An 18,412-nucleotide genomic window follows, 5' to 3' on the forward strand; every position below is an offset into this window, starting at 1 on the left:
GAAATTGAATTTATAGTTAAATAATAGTTAAAAATAATAAAATTTTGATAACCCCTTAATATTTCTCTAACAAAAATAATAGCATAATTTAATAAAATAATGTGAATAATTGTAGAACAATTTTATAACAAGATGTGGTATATTTAATAAAGAATTGTTTACGCATATTTCATATTTATCTTTTTTATAATTTAAAATATATAATACAAATGCCTAGTTAATATTTTCTAATTAATAGTAAATAGTAATTACGTACGCAACCATTAAATCGACTCTCATCACTTTAGTTGAATTTCTATTTTTGAATTACATTTTGCCTACTTAAATAATAAATTTTTTTAAAAAAAGATAATTTTAATAATTTAAGAAAATATTTTGTTAAGAATTAGATAACACCTTATATTAGATCAAAATTTTTTTTAAAATAAAGTGTAGCAATTGTTTGATATTTGTCTTTGTCCATATAAAGTCCATACACATAGAGAACTTTTTTGAAAATGTAATTACGGATGTATCCTGCGGCGAATTTCTGTTACGGCACTCACCCACCTAATGGAATCATTCATGATTATTATTAGTCAAAGCAATTTCAATAGTATTGTCATTTGTCCTTCTTACACAGGGCAGTCAAAACTTGGTCACTCTTGGCCACCAAAGAACTTTTCTATATTTATATAGCATATCTATATATTAATTATAAAATTGTATATTTTTATTAGTTTGATTCTTCTAACACTTATATATATCCTTATGTATTGTATTTTTGAAACACACTCAACAATACACTCTTTAAAATTACTTTTTTAATTCTAACAATATTTATAGTCCATCCACTCATATGCATGACAGAATAAGTTAAATTAAATAAATGATGTGTTTTCATGAACCGAATATCTATATATGTCTTAGTTTTTCAATTACTACACTCTATTGAACTACATAAAAAGAAATATATATTAAAAATAGACATATTCACTATATTTAAAATTAGGGTTAGAAGTGAGATGAATTAAGTTGTACTAGACTAAATTCAAACTCAACTCATAAAAATTGAACTCAGCTTACAGCTCAATTCATTAACAATCAAATTTATTTATAAAGTTCAAACTCGACTCACTTAAAGTTAATAAGCTAGCTCAAACTCACAAGCTAAGCTAGTTCAAATAACATAAACATGATCTATAATTATATATAAATAAAAATGTATATCTATATCAATTATAATTTATGTTATTTGTCATAATAATTATATACAAATATTATATATATATATATTATATATATATATATATATATATATATATATATATATATATATATAATCAAGCCAACTCACGAGTTAATGAACTGAGCTTATCCAAGTTTAAGTTCGGCTCATTTAATATAAGAGCTCAAATTCAAGTTCGAACTTGACTCGCAAACTCATAAACTCAGCTTATCAAGCTATTAACGAATAGAATTTAAACTGATTCATGAGATGACTTGACTAACTTCTAACCCTAATTAAAACCAGAGAAAACCTAAGTACTATGTCCACTTACAGCATGCCTCCATAATATATATGTAGTTGGCCTTGCAAATGAAAGAGTTTCATCGAATTTTATTGTAGAAATTACTTCACGTATTTCGTCACATATTTAGAAGTTACTAACATTGGGATAAACCACAACTCAAAAGGATCGGAGGAAGAAATTAAAAAAGACAATGAAAAAAAGCTCTAAGTACTTACTTCACATTCCGATATGTATTGAATATTGGGTGGAGTTGCCTTGACCACTAACATTTGGTTCTTGGAGAAATTTACGAAAAGAAAATCAATGCCTAAGTGTTCCTTGATATTCTTCATCTTTGAGATTTATGTTGTGTGAAGGGATCCCTGAAAAATAAGACATATAGTCCATAGTAGTGTGTAGTGGTATTGGCTGAATTTTTTTTAAATACTTTATTGCATTGTTTTGTAAAAAAAAAATACATTGTCTATTATAGAGACAAAGATAAAAGAAAAAAGGGAATCTCCTACTTTAATAAACACCAAATACTAATAAAAGAAAAACTAATAAAAGAGATTGGAGATTCACAAAAAATGGTACTCTATAACTTGAGTTATTTTTTACTGGTGCTTCCTTACTATTTTCACAATTACTATTGTCGCCAGCTTCTCACCTCCAAATTTCTCACCTTCCACAACGTCCAACACAGAGATGCAAGGAAGGCCAAAGAAGGTTGTCCTCTTCCATTGTCTCTACTTGCCGTTTGCCACTAGACTGCAAATTTTATGGTTCCATTTTGCGCTATAGCATTCACAAAGGGAGAGGAAGACCAAATCTCAAACATGGGATCACATTGCACTAAGGCGTGAAGAATTGTTTCGTTGCCATTTTTGCATCTTGGACACATTGCTGAAGTATTTGAGAATCTCTGGTTGATCAAATTGAGTACAGATAATTTTTTATGGGCTGCTCTCCATAGAAAAAATATTACTTTGGATGGTAATTTTAACCTCCAAATTAATTTTCAGAGCATTGAATTTGTCATTACCATTTGACGGTCCTCAATTGGCGCATGAAAAAAAATCATAAGCAACCCAGTATCCCGATGCCACATCGTACTGCTTTCTCTTGTTCCAGGCCCATTCAAGTTTGTCTTCACTATCGTCGTTTAGTGGCACAGAGAAAATTCGCGGACTGAGCTTAGGAGAAAAAACTACTTCATCTAACTCTTTATTCCATCTTCCATCCACTGTAAATAAATCATGTACCCAATTGATAACTGTTACTGAGTCTAAAAGGGTAAGGTGGGGGGTAACCATAGGTCCTTCCAGTTATGAACATTTGAGCTAGATTCTATACTCCATCTCAAACCCTTTTCTACCATTTTTCTTTCCTCCAGTATACTTTGCCAATCTCAAGAAGGTTGGTTTCTTTTATCTGCCAAAAAGGGGGTTATTGTATCTATAGTATTTTTCTTTGAGTATACGCACAAGTAACGAATCTGGCTTAGTAGTAATTTGCTAAAACTGTTTATCCAGCAAGGCTAGGTTCTAGACTTTGAGATCCTGAAATCCCAATCTGCCTTTCTTTTTGGGTTTGGTCATACAATTCCAACTAACCTTAGCCATCTTTCTCTCCATTTCCTTCTAATCCCACCATAATTGTCTTATAATACTGTGTATTTCTTCCACTAGAGAATCTAGAAGCTTGAAACATAAAAGCGTATATATTGGAATAGCTTATCTGACAGCTCTAATTAAAGCATGTCTGCCACCTGCTGATAACAGATTCATCTTCCAAGGCTGAACTCTTTTTTGAATTTTATTCTTTGTTGCACTGAATATAGCCTTTTTAGATCTTTGAATAATGGAGGAAAAACCTAAATATTTATCTTGGACTCCCACATGCTCTATGTTAAGTAACTTTGCTAGTTGTTGCCTTTTGACAAGTGGGGTATTTTGACTGAAAAAATTACTAATTTGTGGAGGTTAACTTTCTATCCGCTAAGCATCTCATATTTATTGAGTAAACATAGGATAGTTGCATGATTCCTCATTAGCCTTCCCAAATAAGATACAGTCATCATCAAAGAGAAGCTAAGATAATTTATTATTGGAGACCTTTTGTAAATCTGAATCCCCTGAATAGACCTGTTATGCTCTGCCTTGTGTAATAGATAGGATAATCCTTCCGCATAGAATAGAAATAAATAAAGTGACAAGGGATCTCTGATAAACCCCAATTTTGTGGTTTATCTTGTACTTAATTTGGGGGATTTTATCACATTTTCTCACATTTATTCAATGAAATAGCATGGTTTTGCAATTCTCCCTTGATTTGTGCCTAAATGTGAAAACATGCTTTTTAGACCCTAAAATTGGTGATTTTAATTCACTTTAATTCCATTCGATGCCTTGATATGTTTTTTGAGTGATTTCAGGTCCATAAGGCAAGTATTGGATGGAAGAAGTGAGGAGAAAAGCATGCAAAGTGGGAGAACTCATGAAGAAATGAAGGAACCGTAAAGCTGTCAAGCCTAACCTCTTCGCACTCAATTGACCATAACTTGAGCTACAGAGGTCCAAATGAGGTGGTTCTAGTTGCGTTGGAAAGCTAACATCCGGAGCTTCGAAATGATATAAAATTTGCCAAAGTTGCTTAACGTCTAGGGACGCGCACGTGTACTGTACGCGTGCGTACCGATGGAGCAGCATGGGTCCACTTTGGGCAACTCGTTGGGGGCAATTTCTAGCTCATTTTGGGCCCAATCCAACTCATTTCTGATGCTATTAAACCCAAGAATTGAGGGAGAAATAAACCAAGTAGTCATAATTTAGTTTTCATCATATTTTAGGGTAGAATTCTAGAGAGATAAGCTCTCCCTTCTCTCTAGAATTTAGGGTAGTTTAGGTTCAATTTTCTTAGATCCACTTTCAATTCTTGTTTTGATTTAATTTTTTCTTGTTAATTTCTTGATATTACACCTTTTTTCTTCTAGTTCTTGTTGTTAATTTCCTTTTCATGTCACTTTTATGTTCATACACTCTTGTTGGGTTTCTATTTTTTCTTTCAATGCAACTTTATGTTTCCATGTTTCTTTTATGTTGATCTTGATTGTTATTGTTGATTTTTTGTTTATGTTGGTTATGGATTTCTTTTAATTCTTGCATTTTATGATGTTTACTTTTCTTGCACACTAAGTGTTTGATAAAATGTTTCCTCTAGTTTTTGAGTAGTTTTCCTTAGCTCTTGGCCTAGGCTAAGAGAATTGAGTGACCTTGAGTCATTGGGTCTCAATGATTTGGTCATTTGAGAACCCTTGGTGATCAATTTGATATCCATTGACACTAACCCACTACTAATCTAATTAGTAGATAGGTTGGGACTTATGGGTTGATGTGATCAAACCTATTTGACGTACTTCAAGCCTAGGAGTAGATATTGTGTACTTAAGGCTTTGGAAGTAGACTTAATAGGTTGGCCTCTCATAATTATCAATATTTGGTTTGTAGACAAGGATGGTGATCTCAATTACCTATGTCTAGCCAAGAGTTCTTTTCCTTTATTTTATTAGTTCTTGTCATTTTACTTTCTTGTCATTTAATTTCTTGCAACAATATAAAAATCAAAACCCCCTTGCATCTTCATAGCCAATAATTAAACACTTCATTGTAATTCCTTGTGAGACGACCCGAGGTTTAAATACTTCGGTTAATTTTCATTGGGGTTTGTACATGTGACAAAACCAAATTTAATTTGATTTGAGGATTGACTATTGGTTTGGACTATACTAACAACGGAATTATTTTGTGGAATTCTGAACTGGTATAAATCCTTGCATCAAATTAATGGCGCTGTTGCCGGGGAGTTGCAATGGTGTTACATTATTGTCTATTGTGAATATTGTGAATATGCTTGCCTTTTGCTTATTTGTTAGTTTTTGTTAGCTTTAGGGCTTTGTTGCTTATTTTTGTTAGCTTTTGTTTTTATTTGCTATTATGAATTCTCACCACTTTGGCTATGAGTTTGGCTCAAATTATGTTGTAGGGAATGGAAGCTACAATGATAACATGCATCAAGGATTTGGGAATCAAAGATGGGAGGAGCCTCAAGGGATTGATCAACCTTATTGGCAACAACCCCCTCCGGTTTCTTATGGGTATAATTCTAATCCTAATGCATATCAATCTAATGGATGTGGTGACCCTTATTGTGATTGTCAACAACCACCACAACATGCCTATGAACCACCCCCTCAACATGACTTTGAACCACCTTACTCACAAGCCCCCTACCACCAAACATCTCATTATGACCCTAATCCTTATCCATCATACCAACCACCTTATGAACCATATGAACCACACATGAAACCACCACCATTCCAACACAATTACTCTCAAGAACCACCTCAATATACACCATCTCCATACCCTTACCAAGATAAACCAACTTCCAATTATGAAACCTCCTTCCCAAACAATGAACCTTCTTTTTTCACACCACCTCCAATGGATGATCCTCTCCAAAAATGTATTAGTTCTTACATTCGAAGGCAAGAAGAGAACCAAAAGGAGTTTAAGGAGCTAGAAGCCAAGATGGCTATCCTAGCGGAAGCCGTTAGCAATATGGTCTCCTCCCACCTAAGACTACGCGATCAAGGAACTCCCATTGTTGAATGTGGAGAAGCAATTAAGGAGCATAGTGAGGGAGTGAGCTTAGAGCTTCAAGGTGAAGAAGAGGAGTTGAAGCAAGAATTGTCACAAGGAGAAGAAGTTGAGATAAATGAGCCGGAAGAAGTGGTTGAAAACATAGGATATGTTGGAAGTCTATGGGAATGTAGAATTAGAGAGTCCTCTTCCAAGATGCTTGATGTTGATGTTAAGGAGGGTGTACAACCTCCAAAGCATATCTTGATTGAAGACTTTGAAGAGGTTGATCAAGAGATGGATTCAATCATTGAGGAGTTCCTATCTACAATTGAATCCTCTCCCATTGGGCTTGAAATTAAGGTCAAGAAAGAAGATGAACAACCTCTCATGCCCTTGGTGAGCAATGAAGAAGAGATTGAATTGGAAGAGAGCCACCAAGAGGAAGAGGTTGAAGTTGAGGAAAGTTGTAAAGAGGTAGAGATAGTCAAGGAAGAGCACAAGGGAGTGGAGCTTACAAGATCATTGGGATCACCCCTTCCTAAGTAGCCATCCAACACAACATTCAAGTGAGTAAAATCTTATCCTTAAGCTTTACTTTCTTACTTGAATATAGTTTGATTGAAAATGATGGTCAACTTAGAGCTCCTTGTGGAGTTAAGAGTAGGAGAGAGTTGTGTAGTGGTTGGACATATCACTCTAAGTTCATGATGGTTGCATGTTCGAAGTTGAATAGCAATGGTTGGTGTAGAACCAAATTGCATGGGTCTAGGAGAATGTTTGGATGCTTAATTGAGAATTCTAAGGTCATGCCACCCAATTGGAATCATGATGATCAATTTGAATATGGGTGTCAAAACAAAGTGTGGGATCTCAGATCGCATAAGGAAAATCAAATTTAGGAGCCCATGGTTTGTGTGGAACTCCATCAAGGCTTGGAGTTATCATCTCTGAAGACTAAAGCTTATTGGAGATTCAAGCATTCGTGGATGTTCAAGGATAGCTTCAAGCACAAGCCACCTTAAGAGGAGCTCCCCATAAGTCCAACTTAAGGACAATAAATAAAAGTGCTAGGTGGGAGATATCCCACCATGGTAAATTCTTTTCATTTCTCTCTTTTGTACATATTGGTAATTAGTTTAATTTCATGTCTTGTTGAGTTGGTAGTTTAGTATGTTAAATAAGGTTTGAAGGTGTTTTGGTAGCTATTTGGAGGTTCGGAATGCTTAGATTGGTGCAAAAACATAGAAAAATTTTGAAAAACAGAGGACCATCTGCGCATACGTGCACTGCACGCGTACGCGTGCATTAAGCATTTTCATCCATCCACGCGGACGCGCCATGTACGCGTACGCGTGGATGCAAAAATTTATCCCTCCATACATTGACCCGAGAGTTGTGCATACACTGCGCCAGCACCATGCCTGAGGCACAAACCACCCATGCGTGCGCGCCCCTGGTGCGTACGCGTCCTTGATGCTAATTGCGCAATGCAGTGCGCGTGCGCGCCGATATGGTCACCTACCCCTCTAGTACAAAAACCAGAAAGTTATGCCAATTTTGTGCCTATTTCGTGCCCACAACTGACGCGCAGGTGCACTTCACGCTCCACGCCGATCGCCACCTTCATAAGACAGGCGCCCGCGCACTGTGCGCGTCCGTGCCGGTAAAAAAAAAGAGTTTTTTTCTCATCTTCCATTTTCTTTTGTCCATTGCATTTGCATACTTTTATTTTTTACATTTTTATTTTGTTTTTATAGCCTATTTTTACTTTAGTTTTCTTCGAGTTTCTTATTTTAATAATGGTGTTGAATGCTCTTACTTAATTGTTGAGAATTTCTTGGTTAATCTTGGTGCTTCTTGACTTGTTTGATATTGTTGGGTGATGAAACTTTTAAAACAATGCTTAATCTTGTATGACTCATATATTCTTTGTACATTGATATGAACTTGCATGCCTTTCATCACCCACTCTTTCTATTTGAACTTGATGCTTGTGAGTGCTCTTTATGCTTTGACTTTACTCTTGCATCAAGTGTTAGTTAATATGCCTTAGCTTATATTGTTTTCTCACTCACATGTTGTAGCTACCATGTAGTGAGAACCTTACTCTTATTTGGCATTAGCCCTCGCCAATGTTCTATTTGCTTTGATATCTTTGTTGTAGGCTTAATTTTCTTTCTTTTTCTTTCCTTTTAGGTTGGCCACTGAAAGAGGAAAAGGAAAAGCTTCTAAATGGGGCAACAAACAAGTCCTTCTGCACAATCTTTTGGAGGAGCTCATCAATTGTAGCAACCCGTCCACTTTATTCTTCTTTGCATGCACTGAGGACGGTGCAAATTTTTAAGTGTAGGGAGGTCGTCCGACCAATCTCCATGGGTAACAATTTCTTTCTTTCAACACCAATTCTTAATTTTTGTCTTTGCTAGTAGTTGTTGCATTGCATGATAGATTGCATGTTAGTTAGAATTTGTACATATTTCACCATTTCTTTTTATGTTAGGACTACTTGGTTAGGGTGATGATATCTTTTCCAAGAAAAAAATTGTTTTAGGGCACCAACCAATTTGAAAAAATTTGTGTGTTGAAATTGGTTGGGTGCCCTAAAACAATTTTTTTTCTTGGAAAAGATATCATCACCCTAACTAAGTAGTCCTAACATAAAAAGAAATGGTGAAATATGTACAAATTCTAACTAACATGCAATCTATCATGTAATGCAACAACTACTAGCAAAGACAAAATTTAAGAATTGGTGTTGAAAGAAAGAAATTGTTACCCATGGAGATCGGTCGGACGAATCTCCTTGCCAAATACCCCTTGTTAGCTTAAAAAAGCCATAAGGTTAAACTTTCACAAGAACAGAGTAAGAAATAATAGTGACTAGTTCTCTGATCCAAAAGATCCATCTGGTTCTAAAACCTATTTTCTCCATGATGAACCATAAAAAACTCCAGTCAACTCTATTATATGCTTTACTCATATCCAATTTAATATCCATTTCACATTCAAATCCGTACCTCTTATTTTTGAGGTAGTGCATACATTTATGAGCTACTAGAATATTGTCAGAAACTAATCTACCTTTTTAAAAAGCACTCTAGTTTAGACTTATTAACTTATTCATAAACTCTTGAAGTCTATGTACCAAAATTTTGGAAATAATCTTATAAAAGATTGAGGATAAGCTAATAGGTCTGATATGTGACATGTCTCTAATATCCGGGATCTTAGGGATCAAGCAAATTTGTGTATGGATAAACGCTTTGAACATTTTACCTCCACCAAAGAAGCTACGAGTCGTCTTAAAAATATCACCATCCACAATGTCCCAATAAAACTGAAATAACCGTACTATGAAGTTATCTTCACCTGGAACACTTTGAGGACAAACACTGAAAGTGGATCTCTTATTTTTCTCCATAGAGATTGGTCTCATTAGCCTCCAGTTTATGAAAGCTATAACTGGAGGACTAAAATTGCTGAATATGTCATCAGGTTCTAATGGGTTAGCGGATAAAAATATTTTCTTGAAATAATTTTCAGCCACCAGAGCAATATTCTGTGATTCTGAAGCTATCTCACCATCATTCCGAACTAGCCCCCAAATTTTATTTTTTTTGGTTTCTAGTTTGGAACTTCTGATGAAAGAACTTTGTGTTGCTATCCCTTCTTTCAGCCACTTGCATCTTGATTTTTCCTTCCAAAAATTTTTTTCTTTTGATAATTCCTCATCTAATTTTTTCTCTACCTTTAAAACCTTCGACCCACCAGAATAACCCGTTGCCCTCAACTATTCCAACCTAAGATTTAGTTCTTTAGTTACTTTTTTAGAGTTAAATTTATTATGCTGCTGCCATTGCACTAGACGGTGTCTATAACACTTCAATTTCTGTACCAAAACATACATAAGTGAGTCATTAACTTTCATACTCTAAACTTTCGCTATCAGTGTCCTTATATCCTCTATCTCGCATCACTGATCCTGAAATTTAAATCTTCTTTTGGTAGACCATCTTGGAGGATCCAAATCAAGTAAGAGAGGAGCGTAATCTGAACTATTCTCTGATAATTTTTTTACCACCACATCTACATAAGTCTCCCTCCAAGCCATTTCAGCCATAAAACGATCAAGCCTCTCCCAAATTAACATCTCTCTAGCCCTTCTATTTGACCATGTGAACCGCTGTCCTATCATCCCAAGATTAACTAATTGATTATCGTCAATGAAACCATTGAAATTTTCAATGGAGGCATTATACCACATATTTCCTTCCTCATTTTCTCCATAATTTGTAATTGCATTTAAATCACCCAAGATGATAAAGCTTCCTTCAAATTGCTGAAGTCAAGAATAGAGTTCTTCGAATTGATTGATTCGAGTTAGCTCATTAGTACTCAAGTAAACTCCAACCAACCCCCAACTCACATTCTTATTCTCATCCTTAACTGAAGCAATTATGGGAAAAAGAGTTTTGAAACAGAATGTGTACCTCCACATGATCTTTCCATGCTAGAGCCATTCTTCCTGATGTTTCATTTGAGTCCACTAATGTGAAACTTTGATATTCTCATTATTTGACTTTACGTTCCACCATTCGAGACTGATTTTTAGTTTCATCGAAAAAAATCACCTCGAGAGAGTGGGATTAGCACATTCTTTTAAGATTGTAGACTGTCAGAGGTCTCTCCAAATCCCGATAGTTCTACATTAGGAATCTCATGGTGCATTGGGTGCCACTGAACGGCTGGCACCCTCCACCATCTCTTGATCTATATCTCCAGCAACTCCTCCAGTTCATCTTTCACCCATTTTTTGTTGTCCCGGACAGCATCTCCATCCCTTCATGGTTTGATCTAGCCATCTATTTTAGCCTTTTTTATTTGACGGAGTATTCAGCAGCAAGAGTAATTGGCATGCGGTTTTCAGTTAGGACCCCCCTGTGTTAGCATGTTTCGTTTGAAAACTACTTGTTCCTCCTAACTGTATCTGGTTTAAGCTTATAACCATAGCATCTTTTATTTTTTTCTTTCTCATCACGTCTTTCGTTTCTGATAGGACTCTTGACTCCTTGATCGTACATTTTTTGTTCTTGACACTCAAGTTTAAAAATCCATCTACCAGGCAGTTTGGGAGCGGTTTCTTTCTGCCAAGGGGCTAACCTGCTCGAAAGCTCTTTTCTCCCTTTCTCCCTTCATCCTCCTTAGTCTCCACACTTATATCAATTTGATCAGCTCTGATCCATTCTCCTATCTTATCATTCCTTAACCTATTTTCCTTTATATCCTCCAAAAACACAACACATATTTTGTGGTCATAGCCTATAGTTGCACAGTACATACACATTGTCTATAGCGTTTCATACCTAACCGCCACTCCAATTGGAGACTTATCAAGACCAGTGACCTTAAGAAAGTCTTTCACAGCTCGATTTCCATCAATAACTACCCTTGCTTTGATGATACATGTCTCTCTCCCTTTAACATCAAACAATCTCACATTCATCACCTTACTGAACCCTTCACCAAGCTTTGTAGCAACGTCCAGTATCTTAAAAATTTCAGAAAACCCCCAAAATTGGTAGTTGTTCTCCAATGCACACTCCCTCTTTCCAATGCTGAACATAGAGAGCATAGTTCTTGAAAAATCATGGGGAGCTTCTTTCAATTCTCATAACATCCCACTCATTATCAAAGAATAATTGAAATTGATTTTGATCAATCTCCTTTACTCAAAACTCTATTGGTATTTCCTAAATTGCTTTAAGTGCTCCATCCATGATTCCAGTTGAAAAGGATTTATCAGCAAAAAGTCTTTTAACCAGACTATTAATGTAGTTGTGAATAGCCTGTTTTATATCCTTCTGTTATAATTGTATTACATCATCTTTTTTCTCATTATTCAAAAGAACAGAGCCAATTAAATTCCTTCCACTTTCTACCATGATTCAGGAAAGTAATGCCAAGAGAAAAAGGTGAAAAAGAACCTGCATTATATGATGACTCTGAATTAAAAATAAAATTGTAATATGTGTAAAAAATATTGACCTTAATGACATAAAAATTCTAGCATAGCATATTGACAGCATATTGACTTTTGACCGTATTTTTTCATAATTTTTATAGTTATCTTATTTAATTTAATAGGTATAATTTTATACATATAATATTTATAATTATATATTTATTAAATTAAATTTTTTTAATTTTTTAATAATAATTAATGAATAAAATAATTTTAAACTATTTAGTTGATTTTTATTATCTTTTCTAAACATTATTAATGTTCATATTACATATGTTATAATTATAGTATTATATAGGTAGAATAAATAGATAGATTGATTGCCAATGAGTTATAGCTCAAATGGCATAGTCTCTCCATACTCAATTAAGAAGTTGCGGGTTCGAGTCTCCTATCTTTGGTAAAAAAAAAAAGAAAATAAATAGATTGATTCTAAAACCCAAATTACTTGATATACTACAAGTTTGTGCGTCAGTTTCATGTGTACCTATCAAATTTTAATTTTGTTTTTCAAAACCTGCAGCTATTCAATTTTGAATTTTTCTTTTTTCAAAACCAGATGTAGTTTGTTAACAAATCTCATCAACTTTAATCTTATCCGGTAGATTCTGTTAATCATTTCTGACTATAAATATATATGACACAATCGAACACTCACAGTAGAGTTTCTCAAATTGGGATAAGATCTTCAAACATTATGACTTCACTTTTTAAAATCACCTACATCTTTTTTCTACTTTCTTTGCTAGCATTGTGTTTTCTATCTAATGCCAATGCTAGAGTTAATCATACATCAACGTTAGTTGTTGATGGATCCAAGGGTTCTGGAAGACAAATTCCAGATACATTCTTTGGAGCATTCTTTGAAGTAATAAATTATATATAGTTTATATATAGATATATCTTAGCTAGAAAATGATAAACTAATTGAATATTATTTTCTTATTCAGGAAATTAATCATGCTGGGGCAGGAGGACTTTGGGCAGAAATGGTTAGAAACAGAGGTTAATACTTGCATTATTTCATTTCATTTCATTATTGCTTTAATTTGAATGTTAGTTCATTCTATCTATAATATTATTATTGTTATGTGTTTTAGGGTTTGAAGCCGGAGGTGCAAATGTTCCATCAAATATTTATCCATGGACAATTATTGGAGATGAATCATCCATTCTTGTGTCAACTGATCGCACTTCTTGCTTTGAAAGAAACAAGATTGCACTTCGTATGGAAGTTCTTTGCAATGCCAAGTCATGCCCTAACAATGGTGTTGGAATCTCTAACTCTGGATTCTGGGGCATGGTGAGCCTATATTTAATTTTCTTTTTCTTTCCTTAATAGGCAACATATCATTGCGCATACCCGCATTGTTATATTAAATTAAACAAATTTTATGAGAAAATACTAATTATTCAACTAATAATTTGTATAACTACATATAGAACATTGAGGAAGGGAAGAAGTATAGAGTTATCTTCTATGCTAGGGCACTTGGAGTTGGACCACTTGATCTAAAGGTCTCGTTAGTGGGAGATGATGGTGTCAGTGTTGCTTCAACTCAAGTCGGGTAATTTTATCTATTTATTTTGTAATATATAATAATGACGATTTTATCTAATTAATTAATTAATTGGCAGAGGGTATGGAAGTTATGCTTATAAGTGGAGGAGAATGGAGACAACATTGGAAGCCAATGCTACAAATCATAATTCAAGCCTTCAAATTACCACAAATCATAGAGGTGTTATATGGCTAGACCAAGTCTCAGCTATGCCCTTAGACACACACAAGGTTTGTAGCGCACACATAACAATGTTTGCTTATTATTAATCATTGTTTAATATTTTATTCTTCAATTCGTACAGGGTCATGGTTTTAGAAAGGACCTGTTTCAGATGGTTGCAAATTTAAAGCCAAAATTTTTCAGATTTCCGGGTAAATTAGCAAAACAGAACGAGAGAATATATATGGAATATTAACAATGGTTAATAATTATTAATTCAATGTAAATTTGAAGTGTTTAATAATTTATTATATAGGTGGTTGCTATGTGGAAGGAGGTTATCTAAGAAATGCATTCCGTTGGAAAGACAGTGTTGGAGCATGGGAGGAGAGAGCTGGTCACTTTAATGATGTTTGGCATTATTGGACTGATGATGGTTTTGGTTTCTTTGAGGGTCTCCAGGTTCCTATTTTTTCTACCTTTCTAATTATTAGTTAGTTACACAAAACATGGATTAATTTTAAAAACTTTTTTTTTTTTTACCAGTTTGCAGAGGACGTTGGTGCATTGCCAGTATGGGTATTTAACAATGGTATATTCATTCATTTTTTTTTATAGTTAATTGATAGTTGATTTTTTTTATTTCCGTTCATTTAGTATAATTGATTTTTTTTAATCAAAAATATAAAATTAATCGATTATATCATTTGTTAGGTATCGGCCTTCATGACGCCGTGGATACATCTGCGGTTCTACCATTTGTGCAAGTATGTAGCTTTAAAATTTAATTATATTTATTATTATTTATAAAAAATAACTTAAACTTTTGATCATCGTTAATTAACAGGAAGCCCTTGATGGCATTGAGTTTGCAAGAGGCTCTCCCGATTCAACTTGGGGTTCTGTTAGAGCTTCAATGGGGCATCCTCAACCATTTGATTTGAGATTTGTTGCCATTGGAAATGAAGAATGTGGCATGCCAAACTATCTAGGTACGCATCTCTATTTTATTTTATATATTTTTTTTTTCAAAGTTTTTGTATTATATACTTTTATATGACTAATAAAATTTATCATTTTTATTAATATTTGATTAACTCTAAATATTAAAAATTAAATATAAATTATAAATTTTATATTTTATATTTTAAAAATATGAAAATAAGGTATTAATTAAGATTAATAAAAAATGTTAGCAATCAACTTGAATTTATCGAACGTTAGAATTTGAATTCTATTTTCTATATGCAATAATCTATTTTATGTTAAAAAATAAAAAGTGTTAACTCCTAATATTTTTTTATAAAAACTATGGGTATATTTTATGTTAAAATCAATGGAATTTTATTTTAATTTTGCATGTGAGAATTGGTTAATAAGTTATGTTAATTAATAATATATATTAGTCACCAAAAAAAATTAATAATATATATTTCAATATTTGATTTTTATTATTCTTATTCATAAATTGAGCAGGAAATTACCTGAAGTTCTATGCAGCGATAAAGCGTTCTTATCCAGATATTCAGATTATCACAAACTGTGATGGTTCTGGGCAGAACTTAGACATGCCTGCAGATTTCTATGATTTTCATGTAACAGCTTCATATAAATAATCCCAAGACATTTTTTCATTAAAATTATTTTTATGTTATTTTCCCTAACATATACTGTCTTTTGTTAGATTTACACAAACGCTGAAGATATGTTTTATAAGAATACCAAGTTTGATGCTGCACCACGATCTGGACCAAAGGTTTAATTTTTTTTATTATTTTATTTTTCCATAAAGTATTCATGAATAATTCACTTATAAATCAAATAAATTTTAAACTCAATTGTGACTATATTATTACTTTTATATATTTATTTTTCATTAGGCATTTGTAAGTGAATACGCTGTTTGGAAGGATGATGCCCGCGATGGAACACTTTTATCTGCAGTGGCTGAAGCTGCATTCCTTATTGGATTGGAGAGGAACAGGTTGAATTTCACTTTATTTTTTAATTTAGTTTCTTAATAATCATCTTATATATAATATTTCCTCCTAATTGGTAATTACTCTTTTAATTTATTCTTGTGTGTCTGTGGCAGTGATCTTGTGCACATGGTTAGCTATGCACCACTTTTTGTCAATAACAACGACAGGATGTAATTTTCTTTAATCTTTTGAATCCTTTGTTTTTTTAATACTTAAGCTTCATTTGAATATTATTCATTTTGAATAATAATTTGCGATTGATTTTTTTAATTAATTATAGGTGGAGCCCAGATGCAATTGTGTTTAACTCGCATCAACTTTATGGAACTCCAAGCTATTGGAATCAACAACTATTTTCCGAATCTAGTGGAGCAACTTGGCTCAATTCAACGCTTCAAACTTCTTCCACTAAACTCGTAGCATCTGCAATTGAGTTTAATAATACTGAAGATAATAAGACATATATTAGAATAAAGGTGTGGCATACAAATTATGTTAATAATTAATTTATTATTAAGAATGCATGTAAAATTGAAATATAATAACGTAAAGAAAAATATTTGTTATTTTGGTAGTAATATTGTTGAGTTTTTTATATAGGCTGTGAACTTTGGAGATGACCCCGAGAATCTGAAGATTTCAATAAATGGGTTGACTTCAAATGTTCAACAATCTGGATCGAAAATGATGGTGCTCACAGCACCTAATGTAATGGAAGAGAATTCTTTCTCTGAGCCAAAGAAGGTAGTTTTTCTAATTAAGCTATAATATATACTTTAATTTTATATTTTTCTTATGCTAAAAGATATATTTTTTTTAATATGTTTATGATAATTGCAGATTGTACCACAACACACCTTGCTGTTGAATGCAAATAAGGACATGGATGTCACACTTCCTCCTTATTCAGTTACATCTCTTGATCTGCTAAGATAGACAATTGATCGATGTAATGTTAAGGGAAATGTATGTATGTTTCTTTGAAATTAAATAAAAAATCCTATTACTAATAAGCGTGCGTGGTCATGGCTCCCAAATGAGCGACAAAATAATGGTGTATAATTTTTTTCAAGAAATTCAACCTGTAATAATGCACCTGTATTGGAGGAAGCAGTACAATGCGTGTGGAGTATAATCTGCGAGAACAGAAGAGGAAAGTTAGTTAGAGAGGAGAGGAGGACTGATCAGAAGTGATTAGGCCACAGGACAACGGATAATCGCTGGCGTACATGTTGAGCTCGATCAAGTTCCTCTTTGGTTAACATTTGTAATTAAACATCCAACTTGTTCAATATGCTTATTAGGATTTCGGTGAAAATTAAACCACTCATTCTTCGTTTACTTGTTGGATTATATTTAAATTTTTTTATTAAGAAAAATGGTTTTCAAACTAATATACTTGTTTTGGATTCGGTTATCAGATCCCCTAAAACGGTCGAGTAATAACAACTCGGTTTTTTAGATCGAGACCCTGTCTAAATTGACTAAGAACTAACATTCAAATTCGAATATCTCACTTATCTTAGCCAACACTACAAAAAAAAAGAATATTTGTAACCAAAAAAATTGTTACAAAAAATCAAAAATTTGAAATAAAAAGAAATTGTAACAAAAAAAAAAAAAGAACTGTTGCAGTATGTTTTGTTACAAAAAATTTTTGTAACAAAAAATAAAACTGATACAATTCAAAGTAATATTTTGTAATAAATTTTTTTGATACAAAAATCAAAATTCGTTACAAAAGTGATAACAAATTTTGATCTTCAAAATATTTTTGGTGACAATATATTTTTTCTTATCATAAAATTTTGTTACAAAATATAATTTGATTTTATAAAATTTTATTTTCTTTAGTTACAAAAGCACAATATTTATTTTGTATCAAATTTTTTTTAATATAATTTACATACATAATTTATCAACTTATTTTTTAATTAATTGATATATTAACTATTTTACTGAACAAGTCAACATTTATATAATATGTAAAAACATAGATAATTCAAACATGCTTCATTTAACTAAAATTGTTTTAAAATAAAATAACATTAATATCTACATTGATTAGTTCTACAAATTATATTTCTTACATAAGTTCAATCAAAAGTTAAAAGTCTAACATAGATTAGTGTCTCTATAAATCAAAATATTCTTGAGTCCTTTAGATAGCATATTGTCACCATTTTAGTACTCCTGTAAATGAGAAAAACCGAAACAGAAATACAATACAAATACATCAATTTATTACCTAACACGCGACGGAATCAAGGCTAAGCAGAGGCTGGAAGACGATGGTTGAAGAAGCAGCAGAAGCATGGCAAAACGGCGGCGGATGCACGGCAAAACAGAGGCAGAAGCTCGGCAAAACAAAGGCGGAAGCTTCGCAAACAAGGGCCAAACAGATGCTTTACGACGACGGCGAAGCGGTGCGGACGCGATGGACCAGACGCAATGACGACGACGCGGTGCAGAAGCGGCGGACTAGACATGGCGGTGCCTTTCCCTCCTTCCTCCCTTCTTCTTCCTTCACCCTCGTTCACTC

General features: G+C 33.3%; 1 protein-coding gene across 1 annotated transcript; it reads left to right on the forward strand.

Moving 5' to 3' along the window:
* Positions 1-12,861: 12,861 nt before the first annotated feature.
* Positions 12,862-16,981, forward strand: LOC112757382 (alpha-L-arabinofuranosidase 1-like). The gene is made up of 17 exons (XM_029293857.2): positions 12,862-13,032; positions 13,115-13,169; positions 13,265-13,467; positions 13,608-13,732; positions 13,803-13,956; positions 14,031-14,100; positions 14,205-14,350; positions 14,435-14,480; positions 14,603-14,655; positions 14,736-14,880; positions 15,365-15,483; positions 15,573-15,644; positions 15,769-15,872; positions 15,984-16,040; positions 16,151-16,346; positions 16,471-16,614; positions 16,711-16,981. Exons 1-17 carry the CDS (start codon positions 12,862-12,864, stop codon positions 16,804-16,806), a joined length of 1,956 nt encoding a protein of 651 aa, XP_029149690.1. The 3' UTR covers positions 16,807-16,981.
* Positions 16,982-18,412: the final 1,431 nt, after the last annotated feature.

Source organism: Arachis hypogaea, chromosome 16 (genome assembly GCF_003086295.3).
Source record: "Arachis hypogaea cultivar Tifrunner chromosome 16, arahy.Tifrunner.gnm2.J5K5, whole genome shotgun sequence".
In the NCBI taxonomy this organism is placed as follows: Eukaryota; Viridiplantae; Streptophyta; class Magnoliopsida; order Fabales; family Fabaceae; genus Arachis; species Arachis hypogaea.

Bases quoted from the DNA above. Each gene is read 5' to 3' on its own strand.
- LOC112757382 (XM_029293857.2), top strand. From the start codon at position 12,862: ATGACTTCACTTTTTAAAATCACCTACATCTTTTTTCTACTTTCTTTG. The intron at 13,033-13,114 runs GTAATAAATTAT...TTTCTTATTCAG, and splicing joins TCTTTGGAGCATTCTTTGAA to GAAATTAATCATGCTGGGGC. The intron at 16,347-16,470 runs GTGTGGCATACA...TTTTTTATATAG, and splicing joins AGACATATATTAGAATAAAG to GCTGTGAACTTTGGAGATGA.